Here is a 13,546-nt window from a genome sequence, read left to right on the forward strand (position 1 = left end):
CCATACGTAATCCGCTGGGAAAACCAAACGGATCTTTGCATCGGTTTCTGGCACTGCGATAGGTTTCCCATTTAATTAGGATTGTGCAATATGCGCCGTGCTCCGTATCGCAATCTTTGTCAAACCTCCTATTGATGACTTGTGCCAATTCCCAACGGTCGTGGATTTACTACGGTTATCACACCCAATTCACGAACTGTGCTGCAGGCCAACACGCCAATCGTGAAAATTGGTTCAATAAATAATCATCAAAATGGAATGGGAATGAGAAGGAGGAGAGAGAAAGGCACGTATCACTGGTATCTTCTATTCAATTAACAACCTCCGTGCTCACGACATCTCAGCGGCTTATCACACTACCTTAACCTTTCACACCACAAATAGTTAGGGCGGAAGGACAAGACATATAGAGAAACTTCTCTCCATGTTATGGTTGTGAGGGGTCTACAGGAGCCTGGTGCACGGAGATGGGAGTGAAAATGGCTGTCTCTGTAGCAGGAACGAGAGGGAGAGAGATACTTTGTGGACCACATCCCAGCATTGCAGCTCTTTTCTGGGTGCACCAGCTCTTGCAGAGTAATGTTGTAAAATGCGCCCGAGCTCCGCTAACCACTCTGCTGCCTTCCCTCCCTCGAGCTGCTGCCAACCGTCCTGTCGTGCTTTAGCTCCCGGTTTCTCTCTCATGAGCTTTTTGGCAGACTGCGCTTAAACTGTTCAATCCCTCTGCTATCATTCACCCAGCAACCGTGCGCTCATTGCCTCTCCCTACGGGCCGCTCCAGCTCGCAGCACACCCACCGCTGCCTCCACCTTCGAGCAGTTCTCAACCCAGTACGCAGCCATGAATTGCATCCAAGTCATCTTTGGAGGGGAATTTGCTCATTTGTCTGGCTGTTGCCACTTTGTTGTAATGGAACCACTTAGACAGATGACAAGAAAAATGATTTAAGAGATTAATGAAGGGGAGGATAGTGGGGGTTTAGACACATGGAGGAGAGGGGTTATAGTTATCATCTCCTGAACAAACTTTGACACATGCTCTATCTTTTTTTTAATGCAGATACCACACGCTTACACTAAACATGTACCAATGGTATAACTAGTCTACCGGTATTTTACACCACTTATCCCTTATTCACGTGCCCACAACATTGTCATTGAACGCCCCATGAGCTAGGCTTTAATGTAATGTATAGATTGTTGATGGATGCTTTATAGTTTGTATTTTGTGAGCTGAAATGTCCGTCCCATTAGCAATTAGCAAAGCCGGCACATGCAGATCTCTTCTAAGGCTTTGGAGGCCTACTTATTCAAAAAATCGACCTGATACCATTTTAGCAGTCGCAAGTGCTGTCTAAGAGTCAACTGCTGCAAAACTGAGAAGAACCGGATGTTTTATCACATTCTCTGTGGTAAACCTGGCACACCTGAGTGGTCACGTATCTTTTTTTCCTGCTGTCGACGGATTTGGCCTTCCAAGAAAATGTACGAATAGGGCTCCATGTCGGTGGCAGATTCGGACTGCTTGGAAGCCAATGGCACTGATTGCAGTTCTGGTGTATTTTAATGTTATTTTTATTTATTTTTATATTGATAAATATTTATTTTGAAGTCCTGAAGAGAACCGTCTTATTATGTGCACGCCCTTTGCATCGTTTATTGCAGGGTCTACCAGGAATTCCAGGGCGGCTTGGTATTCCAGGAAAGAAAGGCATGATGGTAAGAACAACTTCACTGCACCCTGCACCTGACGAGATGTTACAATCTGCTCGGCATCATTTAGCGAAAAGAAAAACACCAAAAAGAAACACACATAACAGCACTAATGCTCCCCCAGGTGGTCGGTTCAAATTCAAGGACAGAAGGCAGTAATGATTAAAGATTTGGATTGCAAGCTTCTTGAAACTGAACAAATCTTCGGAAGATTACTGTGCTCACTAATCTTCACAAACGGAAGATTACTGTGCCCAGTTGGCTCACTAATGAACTTCAGTGAGAGGTCTGGGGTTCATGTGCCTGGTCTTGGCCAATGTGTTGCCAGTCCACACCTCGTGATTGGCTCTTTAGCTCTTCAAGACAACTGGGGTGTTACCTGCAGCAAAAAGGCAGTGTCAGCCAAAAAAAACCCCCCAAACTATTTGCTTCTTATCCATCTACTTATTGATGAGATATAATTACAGATGGCCGGAGTGTCATATTATACAAACAGGAATTGCGACGGATCCCTTACAAACATCTCCTCGGATTTCTCATGGGAAATCCCTGCATTTCACAAACTGTGCTGCATGAAATTTGTCCTGAAAGTTTTTGCATATTCATGAGAATCTTTCTCCCGTTATAATGCTTCAGGATGAACGCCGTTTAATATTAATATGGTAGATTGAAACAGACAAACGGGGTAATTCGATGTTCATCTTCAGCGTCACACTTAATGTCTCCACAGGGTGATGCAGGAATCCCTGGTCCTTCAGGAGAGCGAGGCAAGGAAGGCCTACCTGGGCCCAAGGTAAGCTCTCTTCCTTAGCTCTCTCCCATTCAAGTTGTGTCACGTTATTAACGTGGTCTATTCTAAGGGGGAGATTTTGACGACGTGATCCAGGAAGGAAAGTCGAGACCATATTTTGGGAGATTTGGACTCAGCTCGTAAGGACCCAGACTTTTGTTACTCGAGGTTCAGAATTGGAGCGAGTCCATTGCGATGATATTATTTTGGGATCCAATATGATTTTAACATTTATATACGACGTCCATCCACTTAAAAGCTGCAACCCTTAACTGTATCTACAGCATCGATCTGCCTATTAAACGGTTAATACGTCCGTTCAAATATATAGCTCTTTCACCTCATCCAGTGAATCTGACACTATACCTCAGTGACACGATGTTATCTCAAGCTTTACTAAGAGTGGTGGAGAGGAAACTGATTGTGGTGGAAGGAAGTTGGGGTGCTGAGTGAGGGGGAAGTGGTCGAGGAACCAGCCTTGCAAACTAATCACAGTCCAGATCACTTGAAACCGCAAGCAGACAATAAAGAAATAGAGCTGAACTAGAAAGAAACATCGATTTGAAGGAAAGTTTCGATGGAGCAGCATTGTCAGCAACAATGGGGAAGGCTCATCGTAAAATGATGAGGGAGAAGTGATGAAGGTTCTGTGTTATTTTAAGCATGTTCACATTCACTGCCTTCAGAAAGTATTCACACCCCTTGACTTTTTGTGACATTTTGTTATTCCAGCCTGAATTTAAAATGGATTATATTTAAATTTTTATCACCGATCGACACAAAATACCCCATAATGACAAAGTGAAAACATCTTTTCAGAAATTTTTACAAATTCATTGAAAATGAAAAGTTTAAAAGTCTTGCGTCAATAAGTATTCAACCCCCTGAGTCAATACTTTGTAGAAGCGCCTTTGGCAGCGATTACAGCTTCGAGTCTTCTTGGGTATGTCTGTATCGGCTTTACACATCTGGATTTGGGGATTTTGTCCCATTCTTCCTTGCAGTTTTGTTTAAGCTCTGTCAAGTTGGATGGGGAGTGTCCGTGAACAGCAATCTTCAAGTCTTTTCACAGTTTCTCAATGGTTTGGCTTTGGCTGGGCACTCAATGACTTTTGTGTTCTTGTTCTGAAGCCATTCCAGTGTTGCTTTGGCTGTGTGCTTGGGGTCATTGTCCTGTTGTAATGTAAATCTTCACTGCAGTCTCAGGTTTTTTTTGTACTCTAAAGCAGGTTCTCCTCAAGGATTTGCCTGTATTTGGCTCCATTCATTGTTCCCTCCATCCTTACAAGTTTCCCAGTCCCTGCCGCTGAAAGGCATCCCCATAGCATGATGCTGCCACCACCATGCTTCACAGTAGAGATGATGTTACATGGGTGATGAACTGTGCATGGTTTCTGCGAGACGTAGAGCTTTGAATTCAGGCCAATGAGTTCATTCTTCGTCTCATAAGAACACACAACATTTGCCTCATGCTCTAAGAGTCTTTCACGTGCATTTTTGCAAACTCCAGACATGCTGTCATGTGCCTTTATTTCAGGAGTGGCTTCCGTCTGGCCACTCTCCCATAAAGCCTCGATTTGTGAAGTGCTGCAGAGACTGTTGTCCTTCTGGCAGGTTCTCCCATCTCAGCCAAATAACTTTCTAGTTCTGTCAGAGTGGTCATTGGGTTCTTGGTTACCTCCCCGACCAAGGTCCTTCTTGCCCGGTTTCTGGTTGATTGGATGGCCAGCTCTAGGAAGAGTCTGGGTAGTTCCATAATCTTTCCATTTCCAAATGATGGAGCTCACTGTGCTCTGTGGAACTTTCAACACTCTAAAAATGGTTTTATCCCTCCCCCAGATCTCTGCCTCCTCACAATTCTATCTCAGAGTTCTACAGACAGTTCCTTGGACTTCATGGTGGTGTTTCTGTCTGACATGCACTGTCAACTGTGAGACCATATATAGAAAGTTGTGTTTCTTTCTAAATCATGTCCAATCAATTGAATTGGCCACAGGTGGACTCCAATCAAGTTGTAGAGATATCTCAAGGATGATCAAAGGAAATTGGATGCACCTGAGCTCAATTTGGAGTGTAATAACAAAGGATTGAATACTTATTGATGCAAGATATTTCAGATTTTAATTTTCAAAACAATCAAATTCCACTTTGACATGACACGGGGTATTTTGTGTCGGTCGGTGACAAAAAAATTTAAATTTAATCCATTTTAAATTCAGGCTGTAACACACCAAAATGTGAAAAAGTCGAGGGGTGTGAATACTTTCTGAAGGCGCTGCATTGTATATACTGCCCATTATAGTCCTCATGTAGACAAGAGTGGGTACTTGCACTACATTGTTAAAAGTATTGGGACAGCATGCCCAAACGTTTATTGAATCCTTCCAGGAAAGCATGTGCATTTTTTCCCACAATGCAAAGCAACACCCTTTTTGAAGGTGTGCAGCATGTAGAGAAACTTTTAAATGTCATGATTGCTGACTTGCCTTCAAAGCAAAATGTTTGGTTGTGAAGGTGTGAGAGGTTCATGACATATCCTTCACCTCAGATCTTCATAAAGTCAACCTTGGGTAATGTCCTTAGGAAGTGGAAGGCAACAGATCATGCCGATGTGGACAACAGGACAAAGCAATTAACAGGTCGGATCGGAAGGACTGACAAATTGAATAACTGGTTGTCAATTCAATGATGATGCACATTTCCAAATGGTTCCATTGCTTTTGATGTTAATGTTGACTGTGGTGTTGACCAAGGAGTGTGTACCTTTGTGTGCAAGTTAAGTAGTTGGTGTCATAGAAACGATTTTGTAGAGCGAATTTCGAATCTTGTACCTCCATTTGCTTTCCTCCGTGTGCCCGTGCAGGGGAACAGAGGATTTGACGGCATCGTCGGTATGAAGGGAGAACCCGGTGAGAAAGGAGACAGGGTAAGGTGGTTGATCTGATCCGTCATTAATTTGTTCACAAATTGAAGCAAAACGCCCTCAGATCACCCAACTTATGCTCTCAATATGAAATCTCATCTTTTTCTTTTCACACCTCATTGTGTTAGGGTCCCATGGGTGTCCCTGGAGTGGCTGGACCTCGGGGGGCAGATGGGACTCCAGGTCCACTTGGTCCATCTGGACCTCAAGGGCCTCCAGGGCCAGAAGGCATTCAAGGACAGAAAGTAAGTGGAGCCATCTGTAAGTCCATTGAGATAAATTTACACCAGATCCACTTGGACTCGTACAGTCATCCATTAACCCTTTGTTTTCTTCTCTTACCTGGAAAGTGGCTGATAATACTTTTGGCTCTGTTACCATGCAACAGTGAGCAAAGAGAGTGTGTGGGGATAAAATTGATAACGATGACATGGTGGAGAATATGAGATGATTCCGTGTGTGACAGAAGTACCTTTTGATGCACCCTTTATTCTACAGGGGGGGCGAGGACCTCCTGGGGAGGGTATCCTGGGTCCAAGTGGTGTACCAGGCATATCAGGAGAGAAAGGAGATATGGTCTGTACTCATCAACATGTGCAATAGCTCTTTCACTTGGCACACATCCTCATTCGTCTTGTCCCATTACGCCATTGCTTGGGGTTCTTTCGCTGAGATTAACTTCTGCATCGACATTAGTCAGGATGTTCCATAACCCACCTCTCTCATATTACCTGTGACTGCCTTTTTAGCTTATATCGGATCTGTGAGGAATTTTGGTACAGAGCAGCCTCGTTTCTTCACCCCAATCCATTGGGTTAACATTTGTGAGATCTACCACACGGTGCAATTAAAGGGCTTGGGAATGTTCATTGCCATAAATCCATCGTTGGTTAATAATTGGCCTCACAAGAAGCGGGACACTCATCGCCCAACCTGAGCTATTCCGTGTCTCTGTTCATTCTATACATTACGTGCTGCGCTGTGCCAGTACAAACAACACGAGTTAGTTTACAAATTGTTAAATTCTGTCTGATATCGTGCTGGCAGTCACATGTCCATGTGATGTGATGCAACACATACATTGGGTTCTGATCACAGTATTCGGAGGTTATGGAGCCTCACCTTCAGGATCGTTTATCATTTCTCTTTTTTTTTTTTCCTCTGTCTCTCCTCCCCCTCCCCACCCCCAAATTGGGAAATCGTCATGGATGTTTCAGGGTAATTCAGGCCAAGGCGGGAGAAAGGGGGACAAAGGTGAACAGGGAATGATGGTAAGTTACGAGAACTCGTCCAAAGGAAACTTAAAGTGCTGAAGTGTTTCTTGTGAGGTGACAATTTTGGGGTTTGCTCAGGGCTTGATTTCTGAATCGCATGGTTCTGCTTTCACCACAGGAAATGGAGATTCGAGATTTCGTTCGCCAGGAGATGAAACAGCACTGCGGTACGTGAGGCCAAGTAGTGGCATTTTACACCAGCCTTGTTATAAGAAGGCCGTTAGAGAAGATTTAATCCCCCCACCCCCTTTTTTGTTACGAACGTTGTCTTAATAACCTTTGTAACCGTGAAACACCGCCGAGGTCATTTATCTAACGGTGCACGTCTTGTTTGTTTCCTTGCAGCATGTGGTGGTAAGTGGCTGGAGGAGACACCGCACCGAATACAACCTTCGTCCGTTCATTCTTCGAGGCTCATGCAATAAGACGCGGGTTGCAGGATGCGTACTCGTCTTATAAGTGCTCGTCAAGCAATTGGTGCGTCGAAATCGGCCATTATATAACCAGTTTGCTTTGGCATGACTCAGTTCCCAGAAGTTGTGAAGACATAAAGTGCACGGTACGGTACATATTTAAAACGCACTTTACCGGCGTCCTCAAACGCTCAGAACAGCACAATCAGGAAGACCTGTCCCACTACCTGTGATGACGTCACCATTTTTACTGTCTCGTATTTGTGTGTCTATTTGAATGTGACATTTGAATCCAACAAGCAAGGAAATGCACTAACGAGAGGGAGAGGTGGAGGGGGATGGGGGATACACTAACCTGCAAGAGGGTTGTCTTAGTACCTCAGCACAGTATTATGGGATGTTGCAGTGGCAGACATGATTACACCTGATAAATGCCTAATTTTTGCGTACGAGTGCTGGGATGTGTTGTGGACGAACACGCACGTGTGGTGTGATCATGAGTTCCCCTTACAAGGAGCTTCCACACAAGCCATGAGGCCCTTTAAAACCTGTGCAATGGATGCCAGCCCATGGTTATTTGTCCGTACACCATCCTTTTTAAATGCCAAGCATCGAGCAAGGAAGCATGCAGCACATACTTGGTGTCACTCGGCCGAGGTTCAAACCACCGACCCCAAGACTCAGAGCGGACATTCTGACCCTTACTCCACCGAGTCTGTGTAAGCAAGCGTCCGGTTCGTCGCTCCTCCAATCCTTCCTTTGTCCTCTATTATTTTTCAGATAACCGGCCCAACGCTCTGCATCTTCGAGAACACGATTACGATCATTTGAATGGCGTGGGTTCTGGCACCTACCTTTGGCCACTTGCTGGTAAAAACCCGTCTGACCTTTTTGTACTTGAGGATCGTTACGCTCGTTATCTTGAGAGTATCAGCTTTTCAGTGTGGTCTCCTCCATACCGTGGTAGTTTGGTTCTCTTCTTTTTCTTTTTTTTTTTTAAACGTTTTCTGCCAGAATGATCAAGAGTTCAAAAGCTTGTACGAAAGAACATCTGTCTTCTATCTATATATTACTAAAACTCTCATCTTGTATATATGTATGGATGTATGTTTGTATGTTCCTGAAATACAGCCAAAACGGGACACGATAGCGCAAAAATTTTCGGCCCACCTTACTCACCATTCTCCTGCGGTGTGCAGTATCAAGTTTCGTTAAAATCAGGCAACGAAAAAATTATTAAAAAATAAATTCCCGATTCAGTCAAGTACTCTTCGGGAGAATTTGATCAATGCAAACAACCTCAGTGGTATAGTTCACTGGAGCTATCTTCTTTTTTTCTTGAAATGATTTTTTTTATCAACCGCTGTCACAACAGGAACCCAACGGGTTCACGGGTCGTCTAGTTGACATTAAAGCAACCCTCCCAGTGCAAAACTGGGAATGGATTCTGGATCAATTATTGGTCTCTGAAAAGTTAGGTCTGCTCCATACCAGCACGATATGTAATTACAAACTCCTGAACAAGAAAAAAATAAACTAGAACAGCACTCGGTAGAACGCATACTTCCCCCAGGCTGAACAGTTTATGTTTTGTATCCCAGTGATGGGCCATATATCTGGATCCAGACCTTCACTAAAATCGAATAGGCTTGTTCTTGTCAACTACCTCGCTCAAGGAATCACAAGGAAATTACACCAAGTTTTGTCATAATCTGTTCATAACATTTTGAAGCATCATGCTCAATCCTGTATTGTTTTTGGCCCCATCTCTCAATGGTGATGAATCAATTTTTTAAGTTCTAACATCCAGATCTTCACAAAAAATCAAATCAATTCTTCCTTGCCCCACACCCAACCTGTCCACCAAGCTTCGTCCGAATCCGTCTATAACGTTTTTTAAAGATATCCTGCTCAGACACAGATCGATCGGGGCAAAACATAATCTCCATTCACCTTTGCTGGCCAGAGGTAACTATTAGAAATGGTAAAGTTGATCTTTTTAATTCTTTCTTGAGAATTTAAGACTTCAAAAACTTTGTGACTCACCCTCACCCCAAGATGACAAGCCCGGCGTGATGATGACAGCCAAGCGAGACAAACGAGAGTTGGATCGTGGTAAGGATTTGTGCATTCATCTCCCACGTACTCCTGTCAAGGCTCCTGGAAGAGCTGAATGACAGAGTACATACTCAACGGAGTAGTTGAAACCGGTTGTTTCCAGACTGTTTGAAGTAATAAATGACGATTTGCATTCTTTAGACAAAAACATACGAGTTTTTGTCCAGTTTGCAAATGTCTTAAAATCCGTTCCGGTTTGTTTTTGGTTGGTCATTTATTGTTGTCGTCACACACCCGCTCATCCCTCACCAATCCTCATGACATCATGGCTGTTGTTCCCTTCACATGTTTTCCTGAAACCCCAGATGAAGCAGCCAGGTGCTTTTTGCCGCTGGATGCTGGTCCTTGTGAGAACTATGTACTGCAATGGTACTACCAGACCACCCTTTCCACATGTCGACCTTTTGTATATGGTGGTTGTGGTGGAAATAATAACCGCTTCGAGAGCAGTGAGGCTTGTCAAACCTTGTGCACTGCACAACACCGGCAGCTGGCAACCACCGACGGTATGTGCAACAGCACCCCCTTCGGTTGATGTATGGATATTTATGCCAACGTTAAGGCCCTGTCACACCTTGACGTTTTATCCAGCGTATGGCAAGGTATCAAAATGTATGCAAAACGCTGGCGCACGCTGAACTATTGATTTTTTTTTTCCAGTTTTGGACTTATTCATAAGGAGTTGGACGTATGCATAACGTATTAGTAACGTACACAGAACGTTTCGATAACATATAGATAACTTATATCAACGAATGCTGAGCACGTTGTCGGCGTTCACAACCTAAGCCCAACGATAGTCTAACGTATGCATAGCACGCGGTATCGTATCGCCGACGATCACGTGGCGTAGCCTATTAAAAGGCTGCGGCTCGACGATTCAAATCATAACCGCACTCGACATCGAAGTGTCAAGCCGCTGTCACACCTTGACGTTTTAGCCAGCGTATGCCGACGTATGAAAAATTTGCCGAATACGCTGGCACACGTCGAATACGTTATGGGTAAGTTTTGTATACGTTAAGAGCACGCTGAAGCACGCTGGCATACGTCGTACGCCGAGAAATTTTTTCGACGTATGCCAGCGTATGACGCACACGTTCCGCATACGCTGGCCATAAGTTGTAGGCACGTTATGCGATCGTTGACACATGTCGACACATGTTACTTGTAAGTTACTCTAAGTCGAAACACGTCGAGGTAATGTTTAGTGTACCCGAAACTTATTTCTAACCTATGGGTAATGTATCTCCAACGCATATTGACGTATGTAGATGTATTTGACATCTTCCGGACGACCACAGAATTTACTGAACGTGTTACTAACTTACAGCTACCGTATAATGGCGTATTGGCAGCGTTTAGGGGAATTGGTATACAGTATAAAAATGGGCTTCACACAGGAGGAACCCGTCAGTGTCCCAGACTCCCAGGTTTTTTTTTTATTTTTTTCTTCGGCATGACGGTGATGTTGACACTTCGATTTCTGGTGCAGTTATGATTTGAATCGTTGAGCGGCAGCCTATTAATTATATTGTTGCGAATTCGCGCCTGCCGGCGTGCGGACGGCCACGTGACTCAAATCGCGGCACATCGCCCACCGGACGGACAATTCATGGCGTGGGACTTGGCAGACCGAACGAGTCCCACGAGACCGTTGCAGGTTACCTGCACCCTCGCAGTGGGATGGTGGGCGACCTCTCTCCGGCGCTCCTTGTACGAACGCGCAGGTTCGTGCGACACAGCTGACAGAGCGGCGCCTCCAGTCCGCGTCCCCCGGACTCTCCACCGACTGCAAGCTCCAACGAGCGGGTCTCTTCTCCAAGACCCAGACGGGCAGAAGATCATGAACCGCCGACTGACACTGACACTCTCACCGACTGCCCTGACCTGACCTCTACTGACCTAACTTTTTCTCTTCAGCGGCGCCTCCGTGCGCCCTTTTATTTCCACAGCCGTAACAATATATTATAACCGCACTAGAAATCGAAGTGTCAACATCACCATCATGCCGAAGAAAAAAAAAAACATGGAGTCTGGAACACTGACACTAAACATTAATCGACGTGTTTCGAATTATGAGTAACTTACAAGTAACGTGTGTCGACGTGTGTCAACGATTGCGTAACGTGCCTACAACACGTTACTCATAGGTTAGAAATAAGTTTCGGGTCTGCTAAACATTACCTCGACGTGTTTTGACTTATGAGTAACTTACAAGTAACGTGTGTTGACGTGTGTCAACGATCGCGTAACGTGCCTACAACTTATGGCCAGCGTATGCGGAACGTGTGAGTCATACGTTGGCAGACGTCGAAAAATTTCAAGCATGTTAAAATTTGTCGACGAGCTTGGCATACTTCGACGTATGCCAGCATGCTCTTAACGTATACAAAACTTACCCATAACATATTCGACGTGTGCCAGCGTTTGACAAATTTTTCATACATCGGAATACACTGGCTAAAACGTCAAGGTGTGACAGGGCCTTTAGGGAGGGATGAAGGTGTTAATTCCTGATGACCTCCAGATCATACACACCCAACTGGAGAACGTTGTTTAATGACATGTAGCAAAAATGGTGAAAGCATAGGCTTGGTGGATTTGTGGACATGGTTCATACCACCATCGACCATCCAGGAATGAGTTTGCAAAAATGAAGCAAATTAAAAGGTGAAAAACTGTGGTTAGATTTAGTACTTCTAACAATTAAGACACCTCAAATCCCCAGGACTGGTGGTGACGCTGGAGTCACAGCACTGAACCGAAAGGGGTCTGAGCCTTGCTGCAGCCGTCAGCACTTCTTCGGACTGACTGGTGCTCATTCTGCGGCATTACTTATGGAAAGGTGCTTGGTCATTCGGCCCCTGGGTCAGGTGCTCCTTTAAACTTGAGTGACATAGAAGGGTGTGATGAGACCACATTCCACGCCGAGAGCCGTGGTGGCAGCTGGAACTTAAGGAATCGAGATCTACAACGGCCATGCTGTGACGAGCGTTGAGGGATGGCCCAGGACTTCAGGAATCGATTCCTCCCTCCACAGTCTCTCAATCGCCATCCCTGCAATCCTTGGTGCTATAAACATATAGAGTTGTTATCCCTGCGAGTTCTGCGCGGTGCTTTAACCTTAATTCAGTGGAGAGAATTATACGACACTACTCTGGCACTCCTTCCTCCCCCAAATATTGCATCCTAACTTTGCAGTATTTAGCAAAACTATTCTTTGTGGGTAATTATTTTATAGCATGTAGTTTTTAAACTTTGCTTGAGGAACACAACTTTTTCTAGGCTTTGCCTTAAATGAAGGAATATTTATCTGGTACAGATCGACTTTGTTTAAACGTTTTTCTCATGGTGCAGGAAGTTTATTCCTTTTTTATTTTCTGATTCTGAAACATAACTCATTAGCTACATCAATCAGAGGCTCTAATGTGTATAAATGTTGAAATTTCCTTTTTAATGTATATTAAAAGAAATGCAACACATAAAATATTTTACCCAAAAAGTTATTGTGGATGTGTGCTGGCTCGTAGGTGGGTCACGTGTGGACACGAGGGTTGGTTGGTCCTCTTGAACAGCATCCGTGAGATAGCTCCATTGTTTGATAAATCACATGGACAGGTGTCAGTCAGTCATAGACTTCCAGGATGGAAGAGGCTTACACCTCCTTTAATTGTGGTAAAAATGTGGTAACATGAGGTAAAATTGGTCTTGTTTTGCTTGACATCCTGTTTTGCTTGTCAAGCTTGCTGCCTGGGCCACACAAAGCACTCTTCTTACTTGGTTTTGACTTCTTGCACTCATGCAGTCAGTGCAACCCTCTCCTCATTGAGGCTGTTGTACCTCAAGGCAATGTTATCTCTCCTGTACCGAAATGACCTCTGATGATCTGGAAAACCCCTCTTCCTTTTTTTTTGCAGGGGACTCCACTTTGTGTTGTACAGTGCTCCCATTCATGTGGCAGGCAGAGCCAATGGCTGTCGCCGGTCTTATAAATGGAACTTCCATCCTGGAAGAATCATAAAATGAATTGACCTATTTCCATGGTCAGCCACTGGGTTGACCAGATAGCAAAGCAGATCTCCAGAGCCAACCAGACTGGGAATCATCTGTCCTTCCAAGTCATTCCTTAGATGGACAGATGATTCCCAGTATGTGGATATTTCTGGAAGTCTGCTTTGCTCAACTCATCACAGCCCACAATGCTTTTGTCCACATAATTCACTGGTCGTGTATTAATGCTTCCCCCCCCCCCACTTGGGCTGGCACCCCAGCATCTTAATCATATCTCTCCATCAATCTAAAGCTCTCAACAT

At 44.5% G+C, this 13,546-nt stretch overlaps 2 protein-coding genes across 5 annotated transcripts in view; both read left to right on the forward strand.

Moving 5' to 3' along the window:
* The window catches only part of COL7A1 (collagen type VII alpha 1 chain), a 287,085-nt gene extending 279,667 nt beyond the window's left edge, over positions 1-7,418 (forward strand). For all 4 annotated transcript variants that reach the window (XM_085853235.1, XM_085853234.1, XM_085853238.1 and 1 more), the window contains 8 exons: positions 1,665-1,718; positions 2,443-2,505; positions 5,366-5,428; positions 5,554-5,670; positions 5,924-6,001; positions 6,643-6,696; positions 6,818-6,866; positions 7,045-7,418. In XM_085853235.1, the coding sequence (XP_085709361.1) occupies positions 1,665-1,718; positions 2,443-2,505; positions 5,366-5,428; positions 5,554-5,670; positions 5,924-6,001; positions 6,643-6,696; positions 6,818-6,866; positions 7,045-7,124 (558 nt within the window). In that variant the 3' untranslated portion in view covers positions 7,125-7,418. The remainder of the gene's footprint in view (positions 1-1,664; positions 1,719-2,442; positions 2,506-5,365; positions 5,429-5,553; positions 5,671-5,923; positions 6,002-6,642; positions 6,697-6,817; positions 6,867-7,044) is intronic.
* A 417-nt stretch (positions 7,419-7,835) lies between these two features.
* LOC147014862 (kunitz-like toxin PcKuz3) lies at positions 7,836-12,735 on the forward strand. The gene is made up of 4 exons (XM_085853269.1): positions 7,836-7,982; positions 9,171-9,227; positions 9,536-9,736; positions 11,962-12,735. Exons 2-4 carry the CDS (start codon positions 9,188-9,190, stop codon positions 11,991-11,993), a joined length of 273 nt encoding a protein of 90 aa, XP_085709395.1. The 5' UTR covers positions 7,836-7,982; positions 9,171-9,187; the 3' UTR covers positions 11,994-12,735.
* Positions 12,736-13,546: the final 811 nt, after the last annotated feature.

Source organism: Eptatretus burgeri, chromosome 13, assembly GCF_056783735.1.
Source record: "Eptatretus burgeri isolate ZD-2024b chromosome 13, Ebu_testis_v1, whole genome shotgun sequence".
Classification (NCBI taxonomy): Eukaryota; Metazoa; Chordata; class Myxini; order Myxiniformes; family Myxinidae; genus Eptatretus; species Eptatretus burgeri.